At 42.3% G+C, this 23,265-nt stretch overlaps 1 protein-coding gene across 2 annotated transcripts in view; it reads left to right on the top strand.

Annotated features, from left to right (window-relative positions):
* Positions 1-18,645: 18,645 nt before the first annotated feature.
* Positions 18,646-23,265, top strand: part of LOC126355783 (uncharacterized) — a 53,107-nt gene continuing 48,487 nt past the window's right edge. For both annotated transcript variants that reach the window (XM_050006193.1, XM_050006192.1), the window contains exon 1: positions 18,646-18,741. In XM_050006193.1, coding sequence (XP_049862150.1) covers positions 18,655-18,741 — 87 coding nt within the window. In that variant the 5' untranslated portion in view covers positions 18,646-18,654. The remainder of the gene's footprint in view (positions 18,742-23,265) is intronic.

Below are 23,265 nucleotides of genomic sequence, written 5' to 3'. Positions count from 1 at the left end.
CAACACTTCTTCACACAGCAGGATGCGGTGTTTTATCAAACGTTTATCTTCAACATTAAGAGTGCAATGGGCTACCACTGCTAAACGTAGAGGAGAGAGCGGATAGGTGGAAAGAGTACATTAAGGCGTCTATGAGGGGCAGGACATGTGTGATGATGTGAAACAGGAGTGTACAGGGAAGAGATAGGTGATCAAATATTAACGTCAGAATTTAAAAGAGATTTGGAACGAGTGGAGATTAAATAAGGGATAGATAACATCACATCAGAATTTCTAAAATCATTGGAAGAATTGGCAACCAAACGATTATTCAAACTGGTGTTAAAATCTTTGAGACCGGCGATATATAACCACTTTCGGAAAAACAACATCCACACAAGTCCGAAGATTGCAAAAGCCGACAAGTGCGAGAATTATCGTACAAAAAGCTTAACAGCTCATGCACCCAAGTTACTAATAAGAATAATATACAGAAGAATAGAAAAAAGTTGAGAACCTTTTAGGTGACGGTCAGTTGGGCTTGAGGGGAAAAAAGGTACCACAGAGGCAGTTCTGATGCTGCGGTTCATGATGGATGTAAGGCAAAAGAAAAATCAAGACACCTTCATAGGATTTGTAGATCTGGAAAAAGCGTTCGGCAACGTAAAACGGTGCAAGATATTCGAAATTGGGATAGACTATAGGGAAAGACGCGTAATATACAATATGTAAAAGAACCAAGAAAGAACAGTAAGGCCGGAAGATCAAAAGCCAAGTGCTCTGATTATAAGGGGTGTAAGGCAGAGGTGTATTCTTCTCCCATACTGCTCAGCCTATAGGCCTACATCAAACAATCAATGACGGAAATAAAAGAACAGCGAGAAACTTAACATCGGGTTTGGATATCACGAAGTAGACGAAGTTAATTCTGATAACTAGGCACCAAAATAACCCATGATAGACAGAGGAAGGGCGATTTGCCGGCCGCGGTGGTCTCGCGGTTTTAGGTGCGCAGTCCGGAACCGTGCGACTGCTACGGTCGCAGGTTCGAATCCTGCCTCGGGCATGGATGTGTGTGATGTCCTTAGGTTAGTTAGGTTTAAGTAGTTCTAAGTTCTAGGGGACTTATGACCACAGCAGTTGAGTCCCATAGTGCTCAGAGCCATTTGAAACATTTTTTTGACAGAGCAAGGAGGTCACAAAAAGGAGATTAGCACTAGAAAAATGACATTCCTAGCCAACAGAAATCTACTAGTATCAAACATAGGTATTAATTTGAGGAAGAAATTTTTGAGGATGTACCTTTGTAGCACAGCTTTGTGTGGTTGTGAAACATGCACTGTGGGAAAACCGGAAGAGACGAAGCATTTGAGATGTGGTGCTACAGACGAACGTTGAAAATTAGGTGGGCTGTTAAAGTAAGGAGTGAGTAAAGGAAAATGTGAAAAACATTGACGAGAAGAAAGGATTGGTTGATAGGACATTTGTTAAACATCATGGAGTAACTTCCGAGGCCTAAAGGAAGTTGTAGGGGCTACAAACTGTAGAGGAAGACAGATATTGGAATACATCCAGCAAGCAACTGGAGATGTAGGTTGCAATTGCTGCTCTAAGACGAAAAGGTTGATACAGGAGAGGCGGCATCAGACCAGTCAGAAGACTGATGACTCAAAAAAAGAAAGTTCTGTGAATGGTTCAAATGGCTCTAAGCACTATGGGACTTAACAGCCGAGATCATCAGTCCCCTAAACTTAGAACTACTTAAACCTAACTAACCTAAGGACATCACACTCATCCATGCCCATGGCAGGATTCGAACCTGCGACCGAAGTAGCCGCGTGATTCCGGACTGAAGCGCCTAGAACCACTCGGAGTTCTATGAATAAATGCTATTTCAAATCACAAGCGTTTTGAAGGTCTCAGAGAAAAGGCATCCATAGTGGTGTTATCTGTTGTAATTGAATGTCATGAAATGACTTACCGGCGTTTAAAGCTTTCAGGTGATACAGGACAGTCACTTTGTGTAAGTCATCCCTGTGGTGTATTTTGCATCAAAGAGGAGTTAGCAAATTGAATGATGTGGTTCGCAGCCTGCCAACTGCAAAATCTTTGCTATCCACCTTCGCATTTTTGAAAGATGCTGGGACATTTCTTAGTATTTTAATAGAATGTTCTGTAATATTCGATGTTAGGCACATATAAGACCGCTCTCTCAGGAGTGAGTTGTCATTGTCAGTAATTTACAAATTAAGCATTAAATGCGGAAGTGCGAGTAAACATGCAAAACACGTTGATTATTTAGTAAAACGAACTACCACTCATAATAAAAAAAAACTGAAAAGACTGACACATTTGAAAAAGAATTAAAAGTTGACGCAGTGTCAGCTAGCTATGAAGTATAAAAGAAAATTTACGAGCTACTTTCTGTAGGAGACTTCTTTCCCAAACAAGAATATTTTCAGTTAAACTGTATATGCAGAAGAAATTTATTTTGGTACTAATACAGAAACGAACGTTTCTGATGGTCTTTCTTCTCGTTCATCAGTTACTTTGAAGCACAAAGGAAGAAGTTTACTTTTCTGACAGTAAATTGTAATTTTTCGCACAAATTAAAACATACTTCACCAACTAGCATGTTTATACCACGGGGGGCGGGGGGGCAGGGAGCTTCTCGTTAAGTACTTTCTAAAATACGTATCAGTATGTAAACTACGAGAGATGTCTCTGTCGTTAAGGTATCGTCATGACTGCGGTAGCTATTGTGAGAGATGAATTAAAGAAAAGCAGCTCGTCATACGTCTGATCCATTCATGCCAATTTTGGAAACTATTTCTCTGTTTTCTTTCTTTGAAAGTGAGAACCTACCACCACCATACTCGTTATTTACATGCCGGTATGTGTTATGAAATGCACTTGTTGAAAATGTCCCCCAGTGGTAAATAAACGCGCTGGTTTCTACGAAAAAAAGAATATAAAGCACGATCTTGACGCCGGCCGCGGTAGTCTCGCGGTTCTAGGCGCTCAGCCCGGAACCGCGCGACTGCTACGGTCGCAGGTTCGAATCCTGCCTCGGGCATGGATGTGTGTGATGTCCTTAGGTTAGTTATGTTTAATTAGCTCTAAGTTGTAGGCGACTGATGACTACAGATGTTAAGTCGCATAGGGATCAGAGCCATTTGAACCACGAGCTTGACGAAATCCAGGTTGGCACCTCCCAAGTTCTTCAGCCAAAGTAAGTCACTGAAAGTAGCAGAACCACAGAGCATCTCGTAATGTATATGTAAATAAAGGCAAGTGGGGAATGGGGAGCTCTTCTCCACAGTGAGAACTTCCGTCTCGGCGAATTTTGTCGTGGACTGGCGGAGCACCTGGCGTTGTCTGGGCATGTATTTATTTCAATCTTCTATTAGTAATTCTCTTCCTTTCCCTTTCCTCTGTCTATCTCCACCACCCCTTCTCTGTCACCACATCCACCATCCGCCCATCTCCTCCTGCCCCTCTCTCTGTCCATCTCCTCATTTCCTCTCTCTCGCTGCCAATATGTTCCTCTCCCCTTTGTTCATCTGCTCCTTCACTATCTATCCATCTCCTCCTCCCACCTCTTCCCCCTTTCGCTGTTAATCTCCTCTGTCTCTGTGCCTGTTTCCTCCTCTCCCTCTTTCTGTCCATTTCCTCCTCCCCCTTTCTCTGTTCATCTCTCCTCTCACTCTCCATCTTCTTCTCTCCTCTTTCCTCTGTCTGTTCATCTCCTCCTGCCCCATCACTGCCTCTCTCTTCCTCCCCTTGTTTCTGTCCTGTTCTCCCAAATGTCAATTTCCCACTCCCCTATTTCTGTCCACCACCTCCTCCTCCTCCTCCTGCTTTTCCTCCTGTATGTGCTTATCTACACTTTCCCCCTCGCTGTCTGTTCACCTCCACGTCCTCCCTTCTCTCTCTGCTTTATCACTCTAACCCCAACAGGGGCTGGTGGTTCTTACCCCTTCCTACAGTATTCCTTTCCAGGTTATAACTAACGTATGCACCAGATTGGATTGAAATATTTCCAGGGGTTTAGAATGAGCTCTTTAGCCATGACTTTGCTCCCATATGCACATTTCAAATACATTTCGCACATATTTAACTTACTTCACGCGTATTTTTACACATATATCATTTGTATGTCTAGCTAAAAAATGGAAACACATTCGGCAAAGGAAAGTTACTAACGAGGAAACGGAAATTGGTACTCTTGCCACCGTGGTTCGAGATCCTAGCTTCAGTTCGCGTCAAATCGCAAGGGAATCTGGCATGAGTCAGAGCAGTGTTGTTCGTGTTCTACATCGCCATAAATATCTTCCTTACCATATCAATCTACACGAAGAATTAACTGGTACGGATTGTATGCGTTGCATTGAATTATGCTGATGGGATCAACTTCAGATTCACAGGGATGCCACATTTATTAATTTGATTTTATTTACTGACGAGGCTACACTCACGAACCATGGAAATCTTAATCTGCACAACACTCATTATTAGGCAACTGAAATCCATGTCGGCTGCCGCAAATTGCACACCATAAACCGTGGTATGGTGTGGGATTCTGGAGGACAGAATTATAGGCCCCTATTTTATCGAAGGAAATCTTAATGGTAGGAAGTACACCACATTCCTGCAAGAAACATTATGTCTGTTATTGGAAGAAATATCTTTAGAAACAAGGAACAGAATGTGGTAACAGCACGATGTGTGTCCGGCACATTTTTCGCTGATGGCTAGAAATAAGTTGCAGAGACAATTCCCATATTGCTGGACTGGACACGGCGGAGATGTGCCGTGGGCGTCTCGTTCGCCAAACTTGACGCCTCTGGAATTTCTTTTTTTTTCTGTGGGCATTCGTAAAAGACATGCGAGGGGGAATTGTCAGAGCAAGTACTTCGATAAGTGACGAAGTGATAAGGAAAAACCACTCAATCCATGATAAACATATTGCAGCACTGCATTGATACCAATAGTCATCACATAGAACACCTTCTGTAAATGTACGTTCATGCTACCTCTTTGAACTTCGTTGACCTTCAGAGACCTTACTGTTACTAATCATTGGATTCGTCTCGATAGCCGCTATCAGAAAATGAGTACCAAACTATAGCATCCCATTAAAAAAAAAGGTCGATCTTCCTTTCTCTGAAGCGACCCTACCTAGCAAAAAAAAAAAAAAAAAACCAACGTCATATTATGGCCCCCGTTGTCCCATGCAACTTTTGTTGCACAAACTTTTCAGCTCCTACCATACTTTCAGAGTTATTCTTGGTGGCAATAGTTAGTGATTCACCCTGTATCTCTGCAGGTACATTCAGTGGAAAATGTGGATACTGCCTGCGAAAAGTGTTGCGAACAGAGTTAGTACCAACGAAGTAATAGATTTAAACATCTTGCATGATACGATAGTTTTTCACGCATGCAGTGTTAATGACGTCGTTTCTCCTGAACTAAGAATGGTACAATGATGTAATTTTTCCGGTGCATTCAGCAGTAGATACGAATATTGTCAGCAAAATGTGACATGAATAGAATTAGTATTATAGAAGTAATAAATTAAAACGTCATGCTTCATGTGACACTTTTACTGTATGAGCAGCGAAAATGTAGTAATCACGAAACTTTTCTCCTTTCTTCATTTTGTGGGGGCCGTCAACGAGAAAAAGTTTTTTAAATTTTTGAAATTTTGTGTGAAGTTTGTTGCAAATCCCCAAGTGCTGAAATTCTGAAATACTGGATGACTAAATTATGGGTATTCTCGCATCGTGTATTACACTGCTTTCTCATCCCCACCTCAACTCGTTCGTTACATATTCATGGATACTCTGCAAATCACATTTAAGTGCCTGGCAGATGGTACATCGAACCACATTCACCTTTCTCTATTATTCCAATTTCGTATAGCGCGCTGAAAGAATGAACACCTTTATCTTTCCGTACGAGCTCTTATTTCCCTTATTTTATCGTGGTGACAGTTCCGCCCTATGTAGGTTGGTGTGAACAAAATATTTTCGCATTCGGAGGAGAAAGTTGGTGATTGGAATTTCGTGAGAAGATTCCGTAGCATCGAAAGACGCCTTTCTTTTAATGATTTCCACTCCAAATCGTGTATCATTTCTGTGACACTCTCTCCCATATTTCGCGATAATACAAAACGTACTGCCTTTCTTTGAACTTTTTCGATGCACTTCGTCAGTCCTACCTGGCGAGGATCCCACACCGCGCAGCAGTATTCTAAAAGAGGACGGACAAGCGTAGTGTAGGCAGTCTCCTTAGTAGGTCTGTTACATTTTCTAAGTGTCCTGCCAATAAAACGCAGCTTTTGGTTTGCCTTCCTCACAACATTTTCTGTGTGTTCTTTCGAATTTAAGTTGTTCGCAATTGTAATACCTAGGTATTTAATTGAATTTACAGCTTTTAAATTAGACTGATTTATCGTGTAACCTAAGTTAACGAGTTTCTTTTAGCACTCATGTGGATGACCTCACATTTTTCGTTATTTAGGGTCAACTGCCACTTTTCGCACCATTCAGATTTTTTCTAAATCGTTTTGCAGTTTGTTTTGATCTTATGATGACTTTATTAGTCGATAAACGACAGCGACATCTGCAAACAACCGAAGACGGCTGCTCAGGTTGTCTCAAAAATCGTTTATATAGATAAGGAACAGCAAAGGGCCTATAACACTACCTTGGGGAACGCCTGAAATCGCTTCTGTTTCACTCGATGTCTTTCCGTCAGTTACTACGAACTGTGACTTCTCTGACAGGAAATCGCAAATCCTGTCACAGAACTGACACGATATTCCATAAGCACGCAATTTTACTACGAGCCGCCTGTGTGGTACAGTGTCCAAAGCCTTCCGGAAATAAAGGAATACGGAATCGATCTGAAATCCCTTGTCAATAGCACTCAGCACTTCATGTGAATAAAGAGCTAGTTGTGTTTCACAGGGGCGATGTTATCTCTACCGATGTTGACTGTGTGTCAATGGACCGTTTCGTTCGAGGTAATTCATAATGTTCGAACACAATGTATGTTCGAAAATCCTGCTGCATTACGACGTTAACGATATGGGCCTGTAATTTAGTGGATTACTCCTACTACCTTTCTTGAATATTCTTAGCTCCACTGTGATTCTTTTCAGACAGTAAATGATATGTGAAGCAAGTTTGGTTGAAATGAGTCCAGTGGTTTAGGAGGAGACATGGTTGATACATACATACATACATACGTACATCTATATTTTGAAATTCGGCCTCACATTGCACGTGCTCCGCCACGGCCGATTTCTCCACCCGCCCCGGTCTGCGGTACCGTTTACGTTCGATGATCCTGGTGTTTATGGATCGTCCAATTGTTCCAACGTAGACTTTTCCACTCAATCACTTACATAAGAACTGTCACGAAATCTACACTCGGTGAAGTAAAACGTCGGACGAAGAAACGTCGGGTGCGGCCTTTCTGTCATAAATCCCCGGGTGACGGATAGAATCGACCTATATTGCGCAAACATGGCGTAAAGGATATTTACAGGGAGACCAAGAAAATCAATTAGTGTCTCAGATCGACAAAGTACAAAACCACTAGACCCAGTTACGACGTGATAAATTTACCCCAAACCTGTACGTGCGGAAAGTCTGTATAGGAATGACTTAGCGTTCTCGCTTCCCACGCCCTGGTTTCCGGGTTCGATTCCGGGCGGGGTCAGGGATTTTCTCTGCCTCGTGATGACTGGGTGTTGTGTGCTGTCCTTAGGTTAGTTAGGTTTAAGTAGTTCTAAGTTCTAGGCGACTGATGACCATAGATGTTAAGTCCCATAGTGTTCAGAGCCATTTTTTTTGGAATGACTAAACAATCCAATAACACCAGGATTGCAAAACATAAACAATATTGCTGATTGGGCCAGGTGGAGAAATCGGTGGTGGCGGAGCATCTACATCCACATCATAATCGGCAAGCCTCCTAACGGTGTGTGGTGGAGGGTACTTCTGGTACCATTTACGAATCCCCACTTCCCTGTTCTACTCGCGAATGAGGCGTAGAAAGAATGATTACGGTAATCCTCCGTATTAGCTCGAATTTTCTCGTCCTGGTGATTTCGCTAGATGTGTGTGGGAGAATGTAGTATGTTGTCTGACACTTCCCGGAGCCGCGCGGGGTTAGCCGAGCGGTCTGGGGCGCTGCTGTCATAGACTGTGCGGCTGGTTCCGGCGGAGGTTCGAGTCCTCCCTCGGGCATGGGTGTGTGTGTGTGTGTTTGTCCTTAGGATGATTTACGTTAAGTAGTGTGTAAGCTTATGGACCGATGACCTTAGCAGTTAAGTCCCATAAGATTTCACACACATTTACACTTCCCGGAAAATTCGCTCTCGAAATTTCAATAGTAAATTTCTCGCTGGTGCACAATGCCTCTCTTGTAACACCTGCCACTAGAGTTTGTTGAGCATATCTGCAGCCCTCGCGCACCCACTGAACGTTGCAGTGGCGAAACATTCCGCTCTACGTTGAATCTTGTCTATCTCTTCCGTCGGTCCTTCTTCATAATGTCCCTGGTGGATAAAAAATACTCAAAAATCTGTCGAAGATCTGTATGCCACTTCTGTCGTGGATGAGTAACATTTCCTTAAGATTTTTCCATCAGGAACCTGCTTCCTCTACTATTTGTTTTACGTAGTCATTCCAATTAGGGCTGTTCTGTATAGTTAGTCATAGATATGTTACGGTAGATTCTGTTTCCAGCAATTTGTCATCGATAGTGTAGTGGTACAGCAGTCGATTTCGTTTCGCATGTAAGCGCAGTTTGTTACATTTATTCACGTTCATTGTCAACTGCCAGAGCCTGCACCATTCATCAATCCTCTCCAGGTCATTCTCCAAATCAATACTGTCTCCTGGTGATATGTCCTGGTGATACAACTGCATGGTGACACTGTATGAAAAAAAAACGTAAATTAATTGCAAACTACCGCTTGCACACACTTTATTCAACATGTAAAAGTCACTACAGATATTCAGATTTAGGTTATGACATGATCGATATGCCTGCCATCATCGACAATGACGTGGCGCATACGAATAGCGAAATTCTGCATAGTCCGCTGAAGTATCGGATCATCGATACTGTCGATGACCTCCTGAATGGCTGTTTTCAGCTCAGCAATGTTTTGGGGTTATTGCTGTACATCTTGTCTTCAATGTAGCCCCACAAAAAGGAGTCGCATGTGTTCAAATCCGAAGAATATAGTGGCTAATCGAGGCCATGTCAGTGGCCTCTGGGTAACCTAGAGTCAGAATGCGGTCCCCAAAGTGCTCCTCCAGCACATCAAACACTCTCTTGCTTCTTGTCGAAACGAGGATCACTTTGGACAATGGGGGTGAAATCATCATTCAAAACCTTCACGTGCCGTGCGGTAGTCACCGTTCCATCAAGGAATATCGCACCGATTATTCCGTGGCTGGACATAGCGCACACAATGTTACCCGTTGAGGGTGAAGAGACTTTTCGATCGCAAAATGCGGATTCTCAGTCCCTCAAATGCACCATTTTTGCTTATTGACGAACCCATCCCAATGAAAGTGAGCTTCGTCGCTAAATCAAACCGTACCAATTCCCATCATGCCCTGCGGCCAACCGTGCAGTTAGAACGTCCTAACGCAAATCGTTCAGAAGTTATGACGATTTTATTTTACATAGCTCAATAATTGTTCACCCTATATCTTATAGGCAACCGCATCACCTGCAAACAGACTTAAGGAACTTCCGACACTTCCTACTAGGTCATTTATACAGGGTGTTACAAAAGTTACGTCCAAACTTCCAGGAAACATTCCTCACACACAAAGAAAGAAAATATGTTATGTGGACATGTGTCCGCAAACGCTTACTTTCCATGTTAGAGCTCATTTTATTACTTCTCTTCAAATCACATTAATCGTGGAATGGAAACACACAGCAACAGAACGTACCAGCGTGACTTCAAACACTTTGTTACAGGAAATGTTCAAAATGTCCTCCGTTAGCGAGGATGCATGCATCCACCCTCCGTTGCGTGGAATCCCTGATGCGCTGATGCAGCACTGGAGAATGGCGTATTGTATCACAGCCGTCCACAATACGAGCACGAAGAGTCTCTACATTTGGTACCGGGGTTGCGTAGACAAGAGCTTTCAAATGCCCCCATAAATGAAAGTCAAGAGGGTTGATGTCAGCACAGCGTGGAGGCCATGGAATTGGTCCGCCTCTACCAATCCATCGGTCACCGAATCTGTTGCTGAGAAGCGTACGAACACTTCGACTGAAATGTGCAGGAGCTCCTTCGTGCATGAACCACATGTTGTGTCGTAAATGCACATGTTCTAGCAGCACAGGTAGAGTATCCCGTATGAAATCATGATAACGTGCTCCATTGAGCTTAGATGGACGACGAAACTAAAATAGCTCTATCATGGAAATTAAGCGTTTCTTTAGTTGTGTGTGAGGAATGTTTCCTGAAAGTTTGACCATACCTTTTTGTAACATCCTGTATGCATTGTAAACAGTAATGATTCTATCACACTTCCTTAATGTACTCCGGAAATTAGGCTTAGATCTGTCTATTCTGTTCCATTAAGAGTTATGTGTTGAGTTCCGTCTGCAAGGAAGTCTTGAATCCAGTTGCAAATCTGTCCGATAGTAACTCACTCGTTTTTCACTAAATGGTAATATGAGACGGTGTCAAATACGTTCATGAAGTCAAGGAATACGGCATCTACCTGAATGGCGTTTGGAGGAATACAGCGAGCTGAGGTTCGCAAGATTTTTGTTTGCAGAATCCATGATGATTTTTATAGAGGAGATGTCCGTTCTCAAAATACCGTCATAATACATGAGCATATAACATGTTCCATATTTCTACAACAGACTGACGTCAAGGATACAGGAGCGAGCGAGGTGGCGTAGTGGTTAACGCAATGGACTCGCGACCGGGAGGACGACTGTTCAAACCCCCGTCCGGCCATCCAGATTTAGGTTTCCCGTGATTTTCCTAAATCGTTCCAGGCAGATGCTGAGGTGGTTCCTTTGGAAGGGCACGGCCGATTTCTTTCCCCATCCTTCACACAATCCGAGCTTGTGCTTTGTCCCTGATGACCTCGATGTCGACGGGACGTTAAACCCAATATTCCTTCCTCTCCTTCAACGATAGAGCCCTTTAATTATGTGCATCTGTCATACGACCCTTCTTCAAACCGGGAATGTCCTGCATTTTTTTCCCAGTCGCTAGGTAACCTTCTTCGCTCGAGTGTTCTACGACAAACTGCTGCGCAGTGTGAGGCCAACCCCACGGCACGGAAATTCTTACTGTCGAGAAGAGCTACCCACACACACTGGTTCTAGGAAGCCATAGCAATCTACGAACATGACAACAGTTTCAGCAACAAAGACGAAAGCTTCAAGGTAAACGGACTGGGGATTCCCGTGTTGCAGCGAACGCCCTTTGCAGGTAGCGAAAGGTAATGAATTGCGAAGACCCCTCAGACGTTGGCGCGACTTAACGTAATCTCCGGCCGCGGGCCTCTACAAGAACCAGACAGAGCTGCCTGCTCTGCGGAGGAGAAGACACAGCTGGTATCCAGAACACTAATGGTGTCTTTGTCACCGAATCTGGCTCTCGGAGATCCAGCACTCAACTTGAAACAGACCGGGAGGTTACACGATTTGTAGCCGCCGACTCCGGGTGTGACGAAATCAGAGGTGCTAGCACACATGAAATGCTGTTAAGCATTCATCAGTAAGGAAATTTCGTGGCCCCTATGCCATTCAAAATCGTATAAAGGTGTTCACTGATAAAGTCATTGAATGCTTGAGACACATCGCGAATGCCATTCTATAACACCAACACCTCCCTGGTTTTAGCAATTCGGCGAAGGTCCTGATGTTCAGGAAATTAAAACAGCTCACTAAGTGCTGCATCAACAACGACATCCAGAGACCTGAGCGATTCGGCTTCAGGGATCCCCATTTCACAACGCAACAACTCCTCTGCGGAGCAGAACAAATAACAGTCTGCTACAACACTAGCAAAACAACGGAGGCTGTCTTTCTACACATCGAAAAAGTCTTGCATCGGCTCTGTCTCAACGGCCTCATCTGCAACCTCAGCGACGCCGGTTTCCCCGACGGACTCACGTGTCCCATACTCACATATCTCACTAACTAAAATTTCGTCGCTGAGATTCGAAGGAAATAATCAACACAACATGGTTCTGCAGCCGGAGTACCCGAAGGCAGCGTCATGGGCCCCTCTTGTTTAACGTCTTCATTAATATCCCAATAAGACAATGGTTGCCATCTACGCAGATGACATTGACATACTAGTGCAAGACTGGAAACCACTGAACATTAACTCGCAACTGTCGAACCTTGGTTGGAGAAATGGCGTATCAAGACAACTGCACGAACATCGACACTGTAGGTAAAGAACAAAACACACAGGACTAATACGTTTCTATGACAAAGTCAGACCTCGGTGTCTAGATTGATGGTAAACTGGCATTGGGTTCCACACACAACACGTCGCCAACAAAGCAAACGCGAGGCTCAGATTACTGTGTCATAAGCTTAACAGGCAAAGCACACTTGACATGAGGGTGTCAAAGTCCATATGCATGATATTTATCGGATCTCTAATGACATATGCCGATCCAGTTTGGGGTTACGCATCTCCAACACCTCTGCGCCGCCCGCGGGTCGTAAGGAACAAGGTGTTACTAATCACAAGCAATGCTCCAAGAGACACACGCACCGTGGATTTACATAATGTATTCCACCTCGATATTCTAATGAATGTATTAAAAAAATTCGCCACACGACTGTGCAATATTCCAGACACTGTAACAGCCCGTTCATTCTGTATCTGGGGAACTACGATCGTAAATGTAGGTGGAAGCATAACCGCCGAAAAATTAACCACATATCGAAGGCTTGAAATAAGCACACAAATAAAGATACACCGTTGAACTCCTGCATTAGAGCAAACCTGGCGGCACCAGCAGCTGTACTCATACAGTCTACTCATTTGCGTAAGCAACACACAAACAAACCGCACACGAATCCAATTTTATAATGAAATCGACCACTCAGATGACGACTTTTTACGTTAGAGATACTCTGACGCGACAGCAGAGCCGAAATATCGCCGGAAACTAGCTACGAAGGTAACTCCTCTCCACTAACATTTCCCAGCATCCAAACATAGCTGTGGCAAAAATCCGCCAATAGTCGTGGCACTTTTTTCCTCTGTCTTTGAAACCGCTGCCGTTTGTGAGCCTCCTATTGCCGCCTACTGGCACTTCCATGATCAGTGAAAGTGCAATGTCTTTTTTTTTACGCCCAGCCAGTACTTTCCACCTCGTCGAGATATGTGAAAGCGAGGCGACACTACGTTACCTGTTATTGCAGTCAGCATTGGTTGATTACGTCCGCTCTTTGCACTAATATGAGTCAGACTCTTTCGTTAATAAGTTTAGATTTCAATTATTACTATCGGCTAACTGCGTTGTTTAGTAATTGACGTCAAAGATGCTCATTAACAGTTTTCCAAGCAACCGAATCGCGTTTCAAAATGAATTGATATCTGTGATTTGTGTAGTATATGTACACATAATTAATCCCTTCAAAAGTGACAGGGTTCATGTAACACAGCACGACGTTTTGTCCATTGAAAATTATTCCCTTTAATATTAATGTGGAATAAACTATTATTGTTGTCCAGAGATTATTCCAATACACGGTTCACTTCTCGTTATTCTCTGTTCGAAATCGTAAGACACTATAGTTTTTCCTTAGCTCAGTTTTTATTAACACAGTTTCTTTAATATGATTCACTATTATGAGTGGTCCCACTTTAGCCCCATAGTAAATGTCCATACCGCGTCTATAACCAAAAGTTGCGCTTCGACATAAATTAAACGAAAAGAAATTTACTTTTAACTAGCCCGGCTTCGAATGAAGTTAACTATTACACGCAGTGGCGCATGAACTTAAGAGACGCGAATACTCAGGACTGAAACGCTAAAACCTCGGACACTAAAATCTCGCACACAAAGACTCTCAGATGCTAGAAAATCCCAGACGCTAAAGACTCCCAGACGTTAACAATACGTGCGTTGGATTTATATGGTAGTTGTGAAACAAAAGGGACGTTCGTTAGAAACTCTTTGAATAAAGCCCCTTGCTACTGTGCATATAACACTCTTTTCCACTGGCTCTTATTTTTTTATTTAATTTCCCCTACTTTAAAACGGGAATTCGTGATTTTATATGAAGTATGGCAATTGTTCGTGACAAAAAAATGATTCAAATGACTCTGAGTACTATGCGACTTAACTTCTGAGGTCATAAGTCGCCTACAACTTAGAACTAATTAAACCTAACTAATCTAAGGACATCACACACATCCATGCCCGAGGCAGGATTCTAACCTGCGACCGTAGCGGTCGTTCGACTCCAGCCTGTAGCGCCTAGAAACGCACGGCCACTCCGGCCGGCCTGTTCCTGACCAGTTCGAATAAAATTTAGCTTAAAAAATGTAACGATGGGTTACGCCTTCAATGGCTTTCTGTCTGCCGTCTCCCCGAAGGGCCCGTATTTGCGGGTGACGCTCTCATGCGTACGGTCAACGTCACAGACCCGCATCCCATCACTCTTAGATTCGAATACTAAACATTTTGCAGAGGTGACAGTAGAACATTTTGCGTGAGTCACCATGCTAGAGAGAGCGTGGGGGGCTCCCCTTCTTCAAAAAAGTGTCTCGACTTCAGTCTGCCACGAGCAACGGAGGGTGAAGCTATGACGATGGCAGCCGCTAGCCCACGCGAAAGTTCAGGACAATCGTTCGTGAAACGTCGGCCGAAGAAACCGAGACAGAAGCCAACAGACAATGTCACTCATAAATTTCTTAATTGGTAAAAAGCTAAGTACGCTCTAAGACAAAACAGAAGCACCACGAAGGAGTTACCCAAACTGGCCACGAACTGATTTTCATACGGGCATCGCTGGCCGTTGTGGCCAAGCGGTTCTAGGCGCTTCAGTCTGGAACCGCGCGACCGCTGCCATCGCTGGTTCGAGTCCTGCCTCGGGCATGGTTGTGTCTGATGTCCTTAGGTTAGTTAGGTTTAAGTAGTTCTAAGTCTAGGGGACTGATGACCTCAGATGTTATGTCCCATAGTGATACAGCCATTTGAACCATTCCTCCATAGTCTGTGATTCATTTTCATACGATGCTGTGCTCCAGACTTGTCTTCTCAGAAATTTATTCGTCAAATTAAGATCCATGTTTGGGACTAGTAGACTTATTTTGCCCAGGAAGGCCCTCTTTGTCTGTTACGGTCTGATTTCTGTGCCGTCCTTGCTGCGTCCGTCCGTTATATTTATTTTGATTCTTAGGTAGCAGAATTATTTCATTCCTACTTCGTGGTCCCCAATTTTGATGTTAATTTCATTTCTGCTACTCGCCATCACTTTCGTCTGTCTTCAGTTTGCTCTCAGTTCGTATTCTGCGTTGAGCCTACTTTTGATTTAATTCAGTATGTCCTGTTGTTCCTTCTCGCTTCCATTGACGATAGCTATGCCGGCAGTGAATTTTATCGTCAACATCATTTTACCTGAATTTTAATGCTACTTCTGATCTTTCCTTCTTTCGCCGTCATTGGAACTTCGATGTATAGATTGAACAGTAGGGGGAAAAGGCAGTTTGTTCTCTGTCTTGGCTCTTAGCACTATGGGACTTAACTTCTGAGGTTATCAGTCCCCTAAAACTCAGAACTACTTAAACCTAACTAACCTAAGGACATCACACACATCCTTGCCCGAGGCAGGATTCGAAACTGTGACCGTAGCGGTCGCGTGCTTCCAAACTGTAGCGACTAGAACCGCCTGTTCTGTCTTCCAGTCTTAGTGTTCCATGTTTCTTATGGCGGTCATTTTGGTAGCAGCTGTATACAAACTGCAGTAGTTTAAAAGACAGTCGACTTTCGCATCTGCACATTATATATTTTTTTTTAATTTTACTTGCACACCCAGACGCGTTTCGCCTTATTTACAATGTATCTTCTGTGGGTATCCTAAGATATTACATGATTTTTTTCTTTTGTACATTTAGGCCCTTCCTAGGTTTAAAACATTTCATGGAAGCTTTTATAACAAAATGGAGAGTCAGTTACAGATCAACGTCTAATTCATTATTTGTAAGCCAGAGAGCTTTCTCTTAAGCGGGAAACTGGTTGAAAACGTGCGGTTTTTCTCGTGATCGCTCTGTTTTTGATACATACTAGTGTAACTGCCATTTTCTGTGTCTAGAGCGTCGTTCGTTTTTTTAATCGTTGCCAGCCTTCTCAGTTTTTGCTTTATATTGTTTTTAATTTGGCGGTATCTGTGTTGCATTCAGTTTCGTGACTCTGTGTGTATACTCTCTTTATTTTATATTTTAATTTGAACTGTTATCTTTATTCATTTTATAACATGTTTAATTAGTTATTTATGTTATTTTTTACCTTGTGTTTGTAAGAAAAATGGCATTTGTGATAATCTTTTGGATTTCGTATTGTTTCTTGCTTGTTCTTATGCAAATTATATATTCCCCGGCTTTTCGTATAACTTACATCCATTTGTTTGAGAATGTAGGATATCTTGCACCGTTTTACTCTGTTAGGAGCTTCGTCTTGAGCTACAGATCCAAGAGATATTTGCCTCGCTTCCGGGAGGATGGGGGTTCAAATCCGCGTCTGTCAGCCCACCCAGATTTTGATTTTCCGTGGTTTCTCCAAATCACTTGAGGCAAATGCCAGGATAGTTCCTTCTAAAATGGGTTGACTGACATTCTTTCCTATTCTCTCATGTGTCTACTTATCTCGTCGATGACGGGACGTTAAACCCTAATTTGTATCTTCCTTCGGAACTTCCGTATGAGGGAGAAAAATTAGTGTTTGAATGACGAAGTAATTGGTTTATTGAATGTATTCTGGCAGTTTGGACTCATCCACACTACCTGCAGGAAGGTATGAATAGCTTTGGCGAACCTAGGTTTCAGAGATGTTGTTGTGGTCTTCAGTTCAAGGACTGGTTTGATGTATCTCTCCATATAAGTCTACATTGTGTAAGACTGAATATAAATTCCGCAGCCTACATCTGTTTGAAACTAATGTGTTCAAGCCTTCTTATCCACAACTCTGAGCCCGACACTACTCACCATTCCTCCATTTCCGAAATAATAATTCTTTGATGTCGCAAGCTGTGTACTATCAAACTATGCCCTCTTTTACTCAGATTGTATCACAAAACGTTCTTTTTTCTCAATTCGATTCAGTACTTCTTCATTCGTTACCATGTCTACGCTTCTGATCTTCAACATTCTTCAGCAACAGCGCATTGCAAAGGCTTCTTGCCTATAGTGGTTGTTTCCACCTTTCACTTCCACATAAGCTACACTCCAGCCAAATAGTTTCAGAAAACACTTCCCGAAACTGAAATTTAGGTACGAGCATATTTCTTATTAAAATATTCCGGGCTATTATTCCATGGTCGAGAGAATTTCCTATTGAAACGAAATGTTTCGTCTCCGTCTTCGAAGGACATCTTCAGGGCGGGTTGTAGCTTTTCCGATGATCCAATGGACACCCTGGCCAGCCAGCGTGTCTATCGAACCTTTGAAAAAGCTGGGCTTTAATAAGAAATTCACCTGACCACGGCATGGGAGTACACAATATTTTATGAAGTGTAACGTCTGGGCCGTGAAAGTTTACATTTTACAATAGCCGGTCCACATTTTACGCTATCTGTATTTCTACTATCGTCTGTTACTTTGTTGTTTAAATAGCAAGATCTGGTTCTACATTGACTGTCTCATTTCTTAACCTAACTGCTCATCTTCGCCTGATCGATTACACTCAATTTCTGTTTTTTTTTTTTTTTTTTTTAATATTTATTGATGTTCGTCTTACAGCCGGCCGGAGTGGCCTAGCGGTTCTACGCGCTACAGTCTGGAACCGCGCGACCGCTACGGTCGCAGGTTCGAATCCTGCTTCGGGCATGGATGTGTGTGATGTCCTTAGGTTAGTTAGGTTTAAGTAGTTCTAAGTTCTAGGGGACTGATGACCTCAGAAGTTCACAGCCATTTGAACCATTTCGTCTTATAATATCTTTTAAATACACTGTTGGTTCATTTCATTTTAGAAATTTTTAATTTTTTTAAACACACTAGCAGTTAATTTCAACAGATCTGAATCCGTAGATGTCTCTGACAGAACTACAGTGTCAGCTAAAGGAGTCAGGATATGTGATCAAGGGAGTAAAAGTATTGAACTGTAACACTGGCTGTGGTAGGGATTTTATTTGAGCAACGTTTCTCAAAATGGACGAGGAAATGTCATGAAAAGAAATCATCGGTATCTGAAGGATCTTCACAATAGCGTATCCTCACGAGGATTTGGAAGTGGCTTTGAACCCCTGTCAGAGCATTCAGGTAGGGAAAACCAGGTTTCTGCGTATTTGTGGTACCGCTACAGCCGGTGGTACTTTGGACCCACTGCCAGCCAACCGCAGGCATCGATGGGAGACAGCTGAGGAGCGATAAGGCTCCTCCAGTGGCTGCAACCCCCGCTTGCCAGTTGGTTCACGATGTCCAATGTGCCACGGAGCGATCCGATTCCGATCCCGGCGAGGAGGGGGGAAGAGTACTTCGTCCCTTGGAGGCAGTTTTCCAAGGTAAGCCGAGTGTGCTAAACTTTACCAGAAAGCCATGCGCGTAACAATTCGACGTGACTAAATCTGCTGCTATGGAAATACATCTTACGGGAAAATCGCTCACCTACAGCAACGTTTAGAGGACGCATTCGGTAGTTTCTAACACTGGTAAAGAGTCGAGGTATGATGCTGTTAGTCTTACACCTTTTATTTAACGATATTATTTTTTTATTACGGTCGATTTTGCAATCAACTGTACATGGCGTACTGAGATGTGACATTACTATTGTTTTAAAATTTGTCATTTCCTGTCGTATAAACGATGACGGCTCGTGCAATGGCAGAATTGTTTGCTTACAGTGAGCGTTTAAAGAAAGTGTGCTGTGGAAAAGCGTTGATTTCAAGGGAAGTTTTTTTTTTTACGATTCTCGTGAAATGCGTCCAATCGCTTCAAATGGCTCTGAGCACTATGGGACTGAGGTCATCAGTCCCCTAGAACTTAGAGCTACTTAAACCTAACTAACCTAAGGACATCACATACATCCATGCCCGAGGCAGGGTTCGAATCTGCGTCCGTAGCAGGCGCGCGGGTCCAGACTGACGCGCCTAGAACCACTCGGCCAATACCGGCCGGCCGAATCGCTTCATTCAGATTTTCGTTCTCAATCATATTCAGAAAAGACTGTTTATAAACTGGCCTGGAGGATTTCATAGTGGTCGCAGTTACTTCAGCAACGAATTTCGTGAACTCTGAGTAAACTCGATTGGTGTTTCTAAAATATCGATGCTGCGCCGAACACAAGTGGAGAGAATTGGCGTAGAAAGGATCCTTAGGCATAGCAAAGATCTGTTTTACGATAGATTCGTCATAATTTGACGGAAGTCAGTAACACTCTCGTGATAATTTGTGTAACATAATGGTAAAAAAAAGAAAGAGTTCACTATGAGAGGGCGGACCCATATAAAACATTCTGACGGGAGATGAAACTTGTGTAGATACGTAAGACCCGAAAACTTGGCAATAACTTAACTGTTTGAGTGTCCCAAGATGAATCAGTCAAAGAAAAGTGGTTCGTTAGTGAAAAGCATCCAAGAAAATGACGGCTTTTTCCTTTGTTTACTGTCGTATAACTTTGTGCTTCTGCGACTGAGATTGAAACTGGTGGCAGAAATCTTTTAGCTGATTTAGTCAATATTTTCTGCTTGATGTTCGCTTTTTTCAAGAATAATGTATAATAGTTAAATATGAACAATTTTTATTGTAGTCCACGCCAACGTATTTTGAGACTTGCCCTTTATTTTAGCAAAATGTTGCATAACCGTGAGCGCGCAGGACAAATGAAAATGAGATGGCAGCAGAGATAAAACTGCTCATCTAAACGACTACTCAATGATAGAGGACAGCTGACAAGAAAAATAAAATACTATGGTAAGGTTACGCAAAACACTGGAAACTATACGAAAGTGTTACGTCGCGGCCAGAGGTTGTGTTACACTCAATATGTCGCGACCATTGCCTTAGGCGATCGAAGAAATATTTGATGCTAAATGGTGTACAACGATTTGCTGGTCACAGCTCATCGATGAGCCCAGGAAAAAAAGTCTGAAACGCAGTCTCATTCCTCATAACGAAAATATCAGTTGTCACCATAGGGTCATGCAGTTGAATATTTCACGGATAAAAATATGGAATTAATGTCTCATCCCCCCTATTAGTCTGATTTATTACCTAACGTTAAGCCGCTTATGTCAAACACAAAATGCGAGGGAACGAATTTCGTCGTCTGAAGATGCTGTCAAATCCTTCCCGAACCGAAGTTCATCAGAGTAAATAGTTATTTCCGGAATTGGTTAGACTGTATGTAAAAGTATTTGAATTATAAGCAAAATGTTATGAGAAATAATTTCTACCCAAAAAGCTTTTTTTCTTATTGTTTTACAGTAGCTATTTAAGGCTGCTCTCATAGCAGAATCGAGGAATGGTCGTCAAAGCACATGTGTTATTAAAGACAGTTGTGGTACTGTAGTTCCGCAGTACTTCAAGCATTCGGATAAGTGGTTGCATGAGAAATGTTGTGCTTTTATAAATTTACGTCGCGTGGAGTCGGTTCGGTAGAGCTGATGCAAATTATTGCCGATTACTGTTTGACATTGTAGTTTGGCTACATCTGACACATTTCCCGTCTTCTGTAACGTTTTGTACAGCCGCTTGATAGTTGTATTACTGGACCTTTAACACACTTTTCTGTGAACGCTGTCTGAGACACACATAATGTACTGAGTGACGATGTATACTCTGCTGTTTTGTTTTTCTCTTCATAGTGAGTACCATAGCAAGAAATGTATCGTCACCTTTTTGCTGTATTTATTTTAGTGATATATGACTAGTTTTCAAGTTTTTTCTGCGGCAGGAAAATGTGCCACGTGCATTAAATTGACATTTTCTATTCTCTGTGGTTCACGCATATGCTATCATGTTAGTTTGAAGAGCATGACAGTTTAATAAACTGCGAAATTTACGAAGATGTGTAATATCTATGCGTAAAAGCGCAAAATTACAGCGATATGTAATATAGTTGTAAATTTCGCGTTTTATTAGAGCGTGAAGCTGTCAAAGTAGCATTTGTGTGAAACAAAATGAGTAGAACACGTAGATTTAAAGATACTGCTATTTTTACGCATATGCCGCCTTTTCTACTGAAAAAAAACTTGAAAATGCCCTGAAAGGCGGAAACTGCTCGTGTACCAATAAAATAAATACGGGAGAAGTGAAAAAATGGCACCTTTTTCTCTGTCATGCAATGTGTAACCTCTTTATCCCTCAATAAATAAGGATCATTCGTTACGTGCAACAGAAAAGGAAACATTCTTGCTTAAGGCTGTGAAACTTTTTGAACACCTGGTAGCTACCCCTCATTAGCACTTTGAAGACGACCCCAGGCAAGGGGTGTTGCTAAACAGGATCGCGAGCGATAAGTGGAATCCGTGAGTCATCAGAGAAGTGATGACCGGTCAAAGCCACAAACAAGGGTGTACATGCGTCGCTCTCGCGTTTAGCAACAAGGAACTATTCGAGACTCACTTGTGCATAGTTTCCACTCCCTGCTCATCTTGACACTGTAGCTACTCAGTCAGTATTTACAAAATTTAAAATCATAAGCGAATATACTACATTATTATCCTTTGTTCCAATGCGCCACTAAAGTTATTGTCAAGATAAAAGATACAGATCTCAGAAAAACAATTGGAGATTCCCTTCCACCGAAAATGTACATCCTTACTAGTAGTTATTTGCGTATGCTATGGATCATAATTGCCATTATCGCTATTACGAGAACGTGTCAGTTTGTTTACAAATGTAATACACTTTCTGAACGTAGCAAACATACAGAATATTTGCATGATTATGTAACTCTTGGGGCTTTCGTGGCCGTCGTCACTGAAGGTAAAACATTTTGGGTTGTTAGGCTCCGTGGAATGTGTGTGTGTTTGTGTGTGTGTGTGTGTGTGTGTGTGTGTGTGTGCGCGCGCGCAGTTAAGCCATATGCCACACTGAGATGCATCTTCAGGAAGCGCAGTCCATCAACAAAGAAGGTAGTTTACCTCTGCATTTAGATTTTTTAAATTCTCTCTCTCTCTCTCTCTCTATCTCTCTCTCTCTCACACACACACACACACACTCAACCGCGCCCTCTTTGACACTCAGGGACAAATACATTGCAGTATTACTCATTCAAACTTTTTTCTACTGAGTAGAAGAAGTTGTCAAGAAAACGGTGATTTCAGTTTGTCCATGAAATTAATTTGATCTATTGGAGGGGTCTCCAAATCGCTGGACCACGAGGGCCACGTTTCAAGTGTTGAATCTCATTGGCGACCAATAACACATTTTATCTGGAATTAAGGAATAAAATTATAACGAAATTTAATGTTTTATACAAATGCACTATTCAATGAAACCTCATGTACGCCTTCTTATTCTTTAGTACACTTAGCGAGAGGTTTGTCTTGCTAATCTAAAGTTATTTCAGTCTGTATCTCTGTCAACTGTATGAGTAAAATATCTCGCAAATGTTCGTCACCGACATCACTTCAGCATTTAGATTCAGCAAAGAAAATGTTTGTTCACACCTGTAGGTAGTCCCAAACGCAAATAACAAACCTGTTTGAAAATTCTTTGATGTCGAGATGGTTTCCTTCTAGAAAAAAAAACTTGTAAAACCTGGACAAGGCTTCCTTCTGTACAGATGTCCTTCATGGTGTCAGCAGCTTGCAGATCAATGGTTTCAGTTTGCAGTGCGTGAACACCTTCCACTTCACCTATAAAATGTAACACGACTTATCTATTGAGTATCAAGCTAACAAAGATGTCTCTTTTTTAACTGATTTGATAAATTACAAACAACTGAACCGTTAACTATCTTTTGTCCTGCCGGTCTCAGTAGCTGATAATATAAATATTATGCTGATAATTATTACTGCTTAGATGTGTCTAATTATAACGGAATAAAACAAATTTTTCTTAGCATAGCATTGCGTTTCGCC

This window comes from Schistocerca gregaria, chromosome 3 (genome assembly GCF_023897955.1).
Source record: "Schistocerca gregaria isolate iqSchGreg1 chromosome 3, iqSchGreg1.2, whole genome shotgun sequence".
Lineage (NCBI taxonomy): Eukaryota > Metazoa > Arthropoda > Insecta > Orthoptera > Acrididae > Schistocerca > Schistocerca gregaria.
The sequence above is the reverse complement of the archived record's forward strand: the minus strand, read 5'-3'. Positions and strand labels throughout refer to the sequence as shown.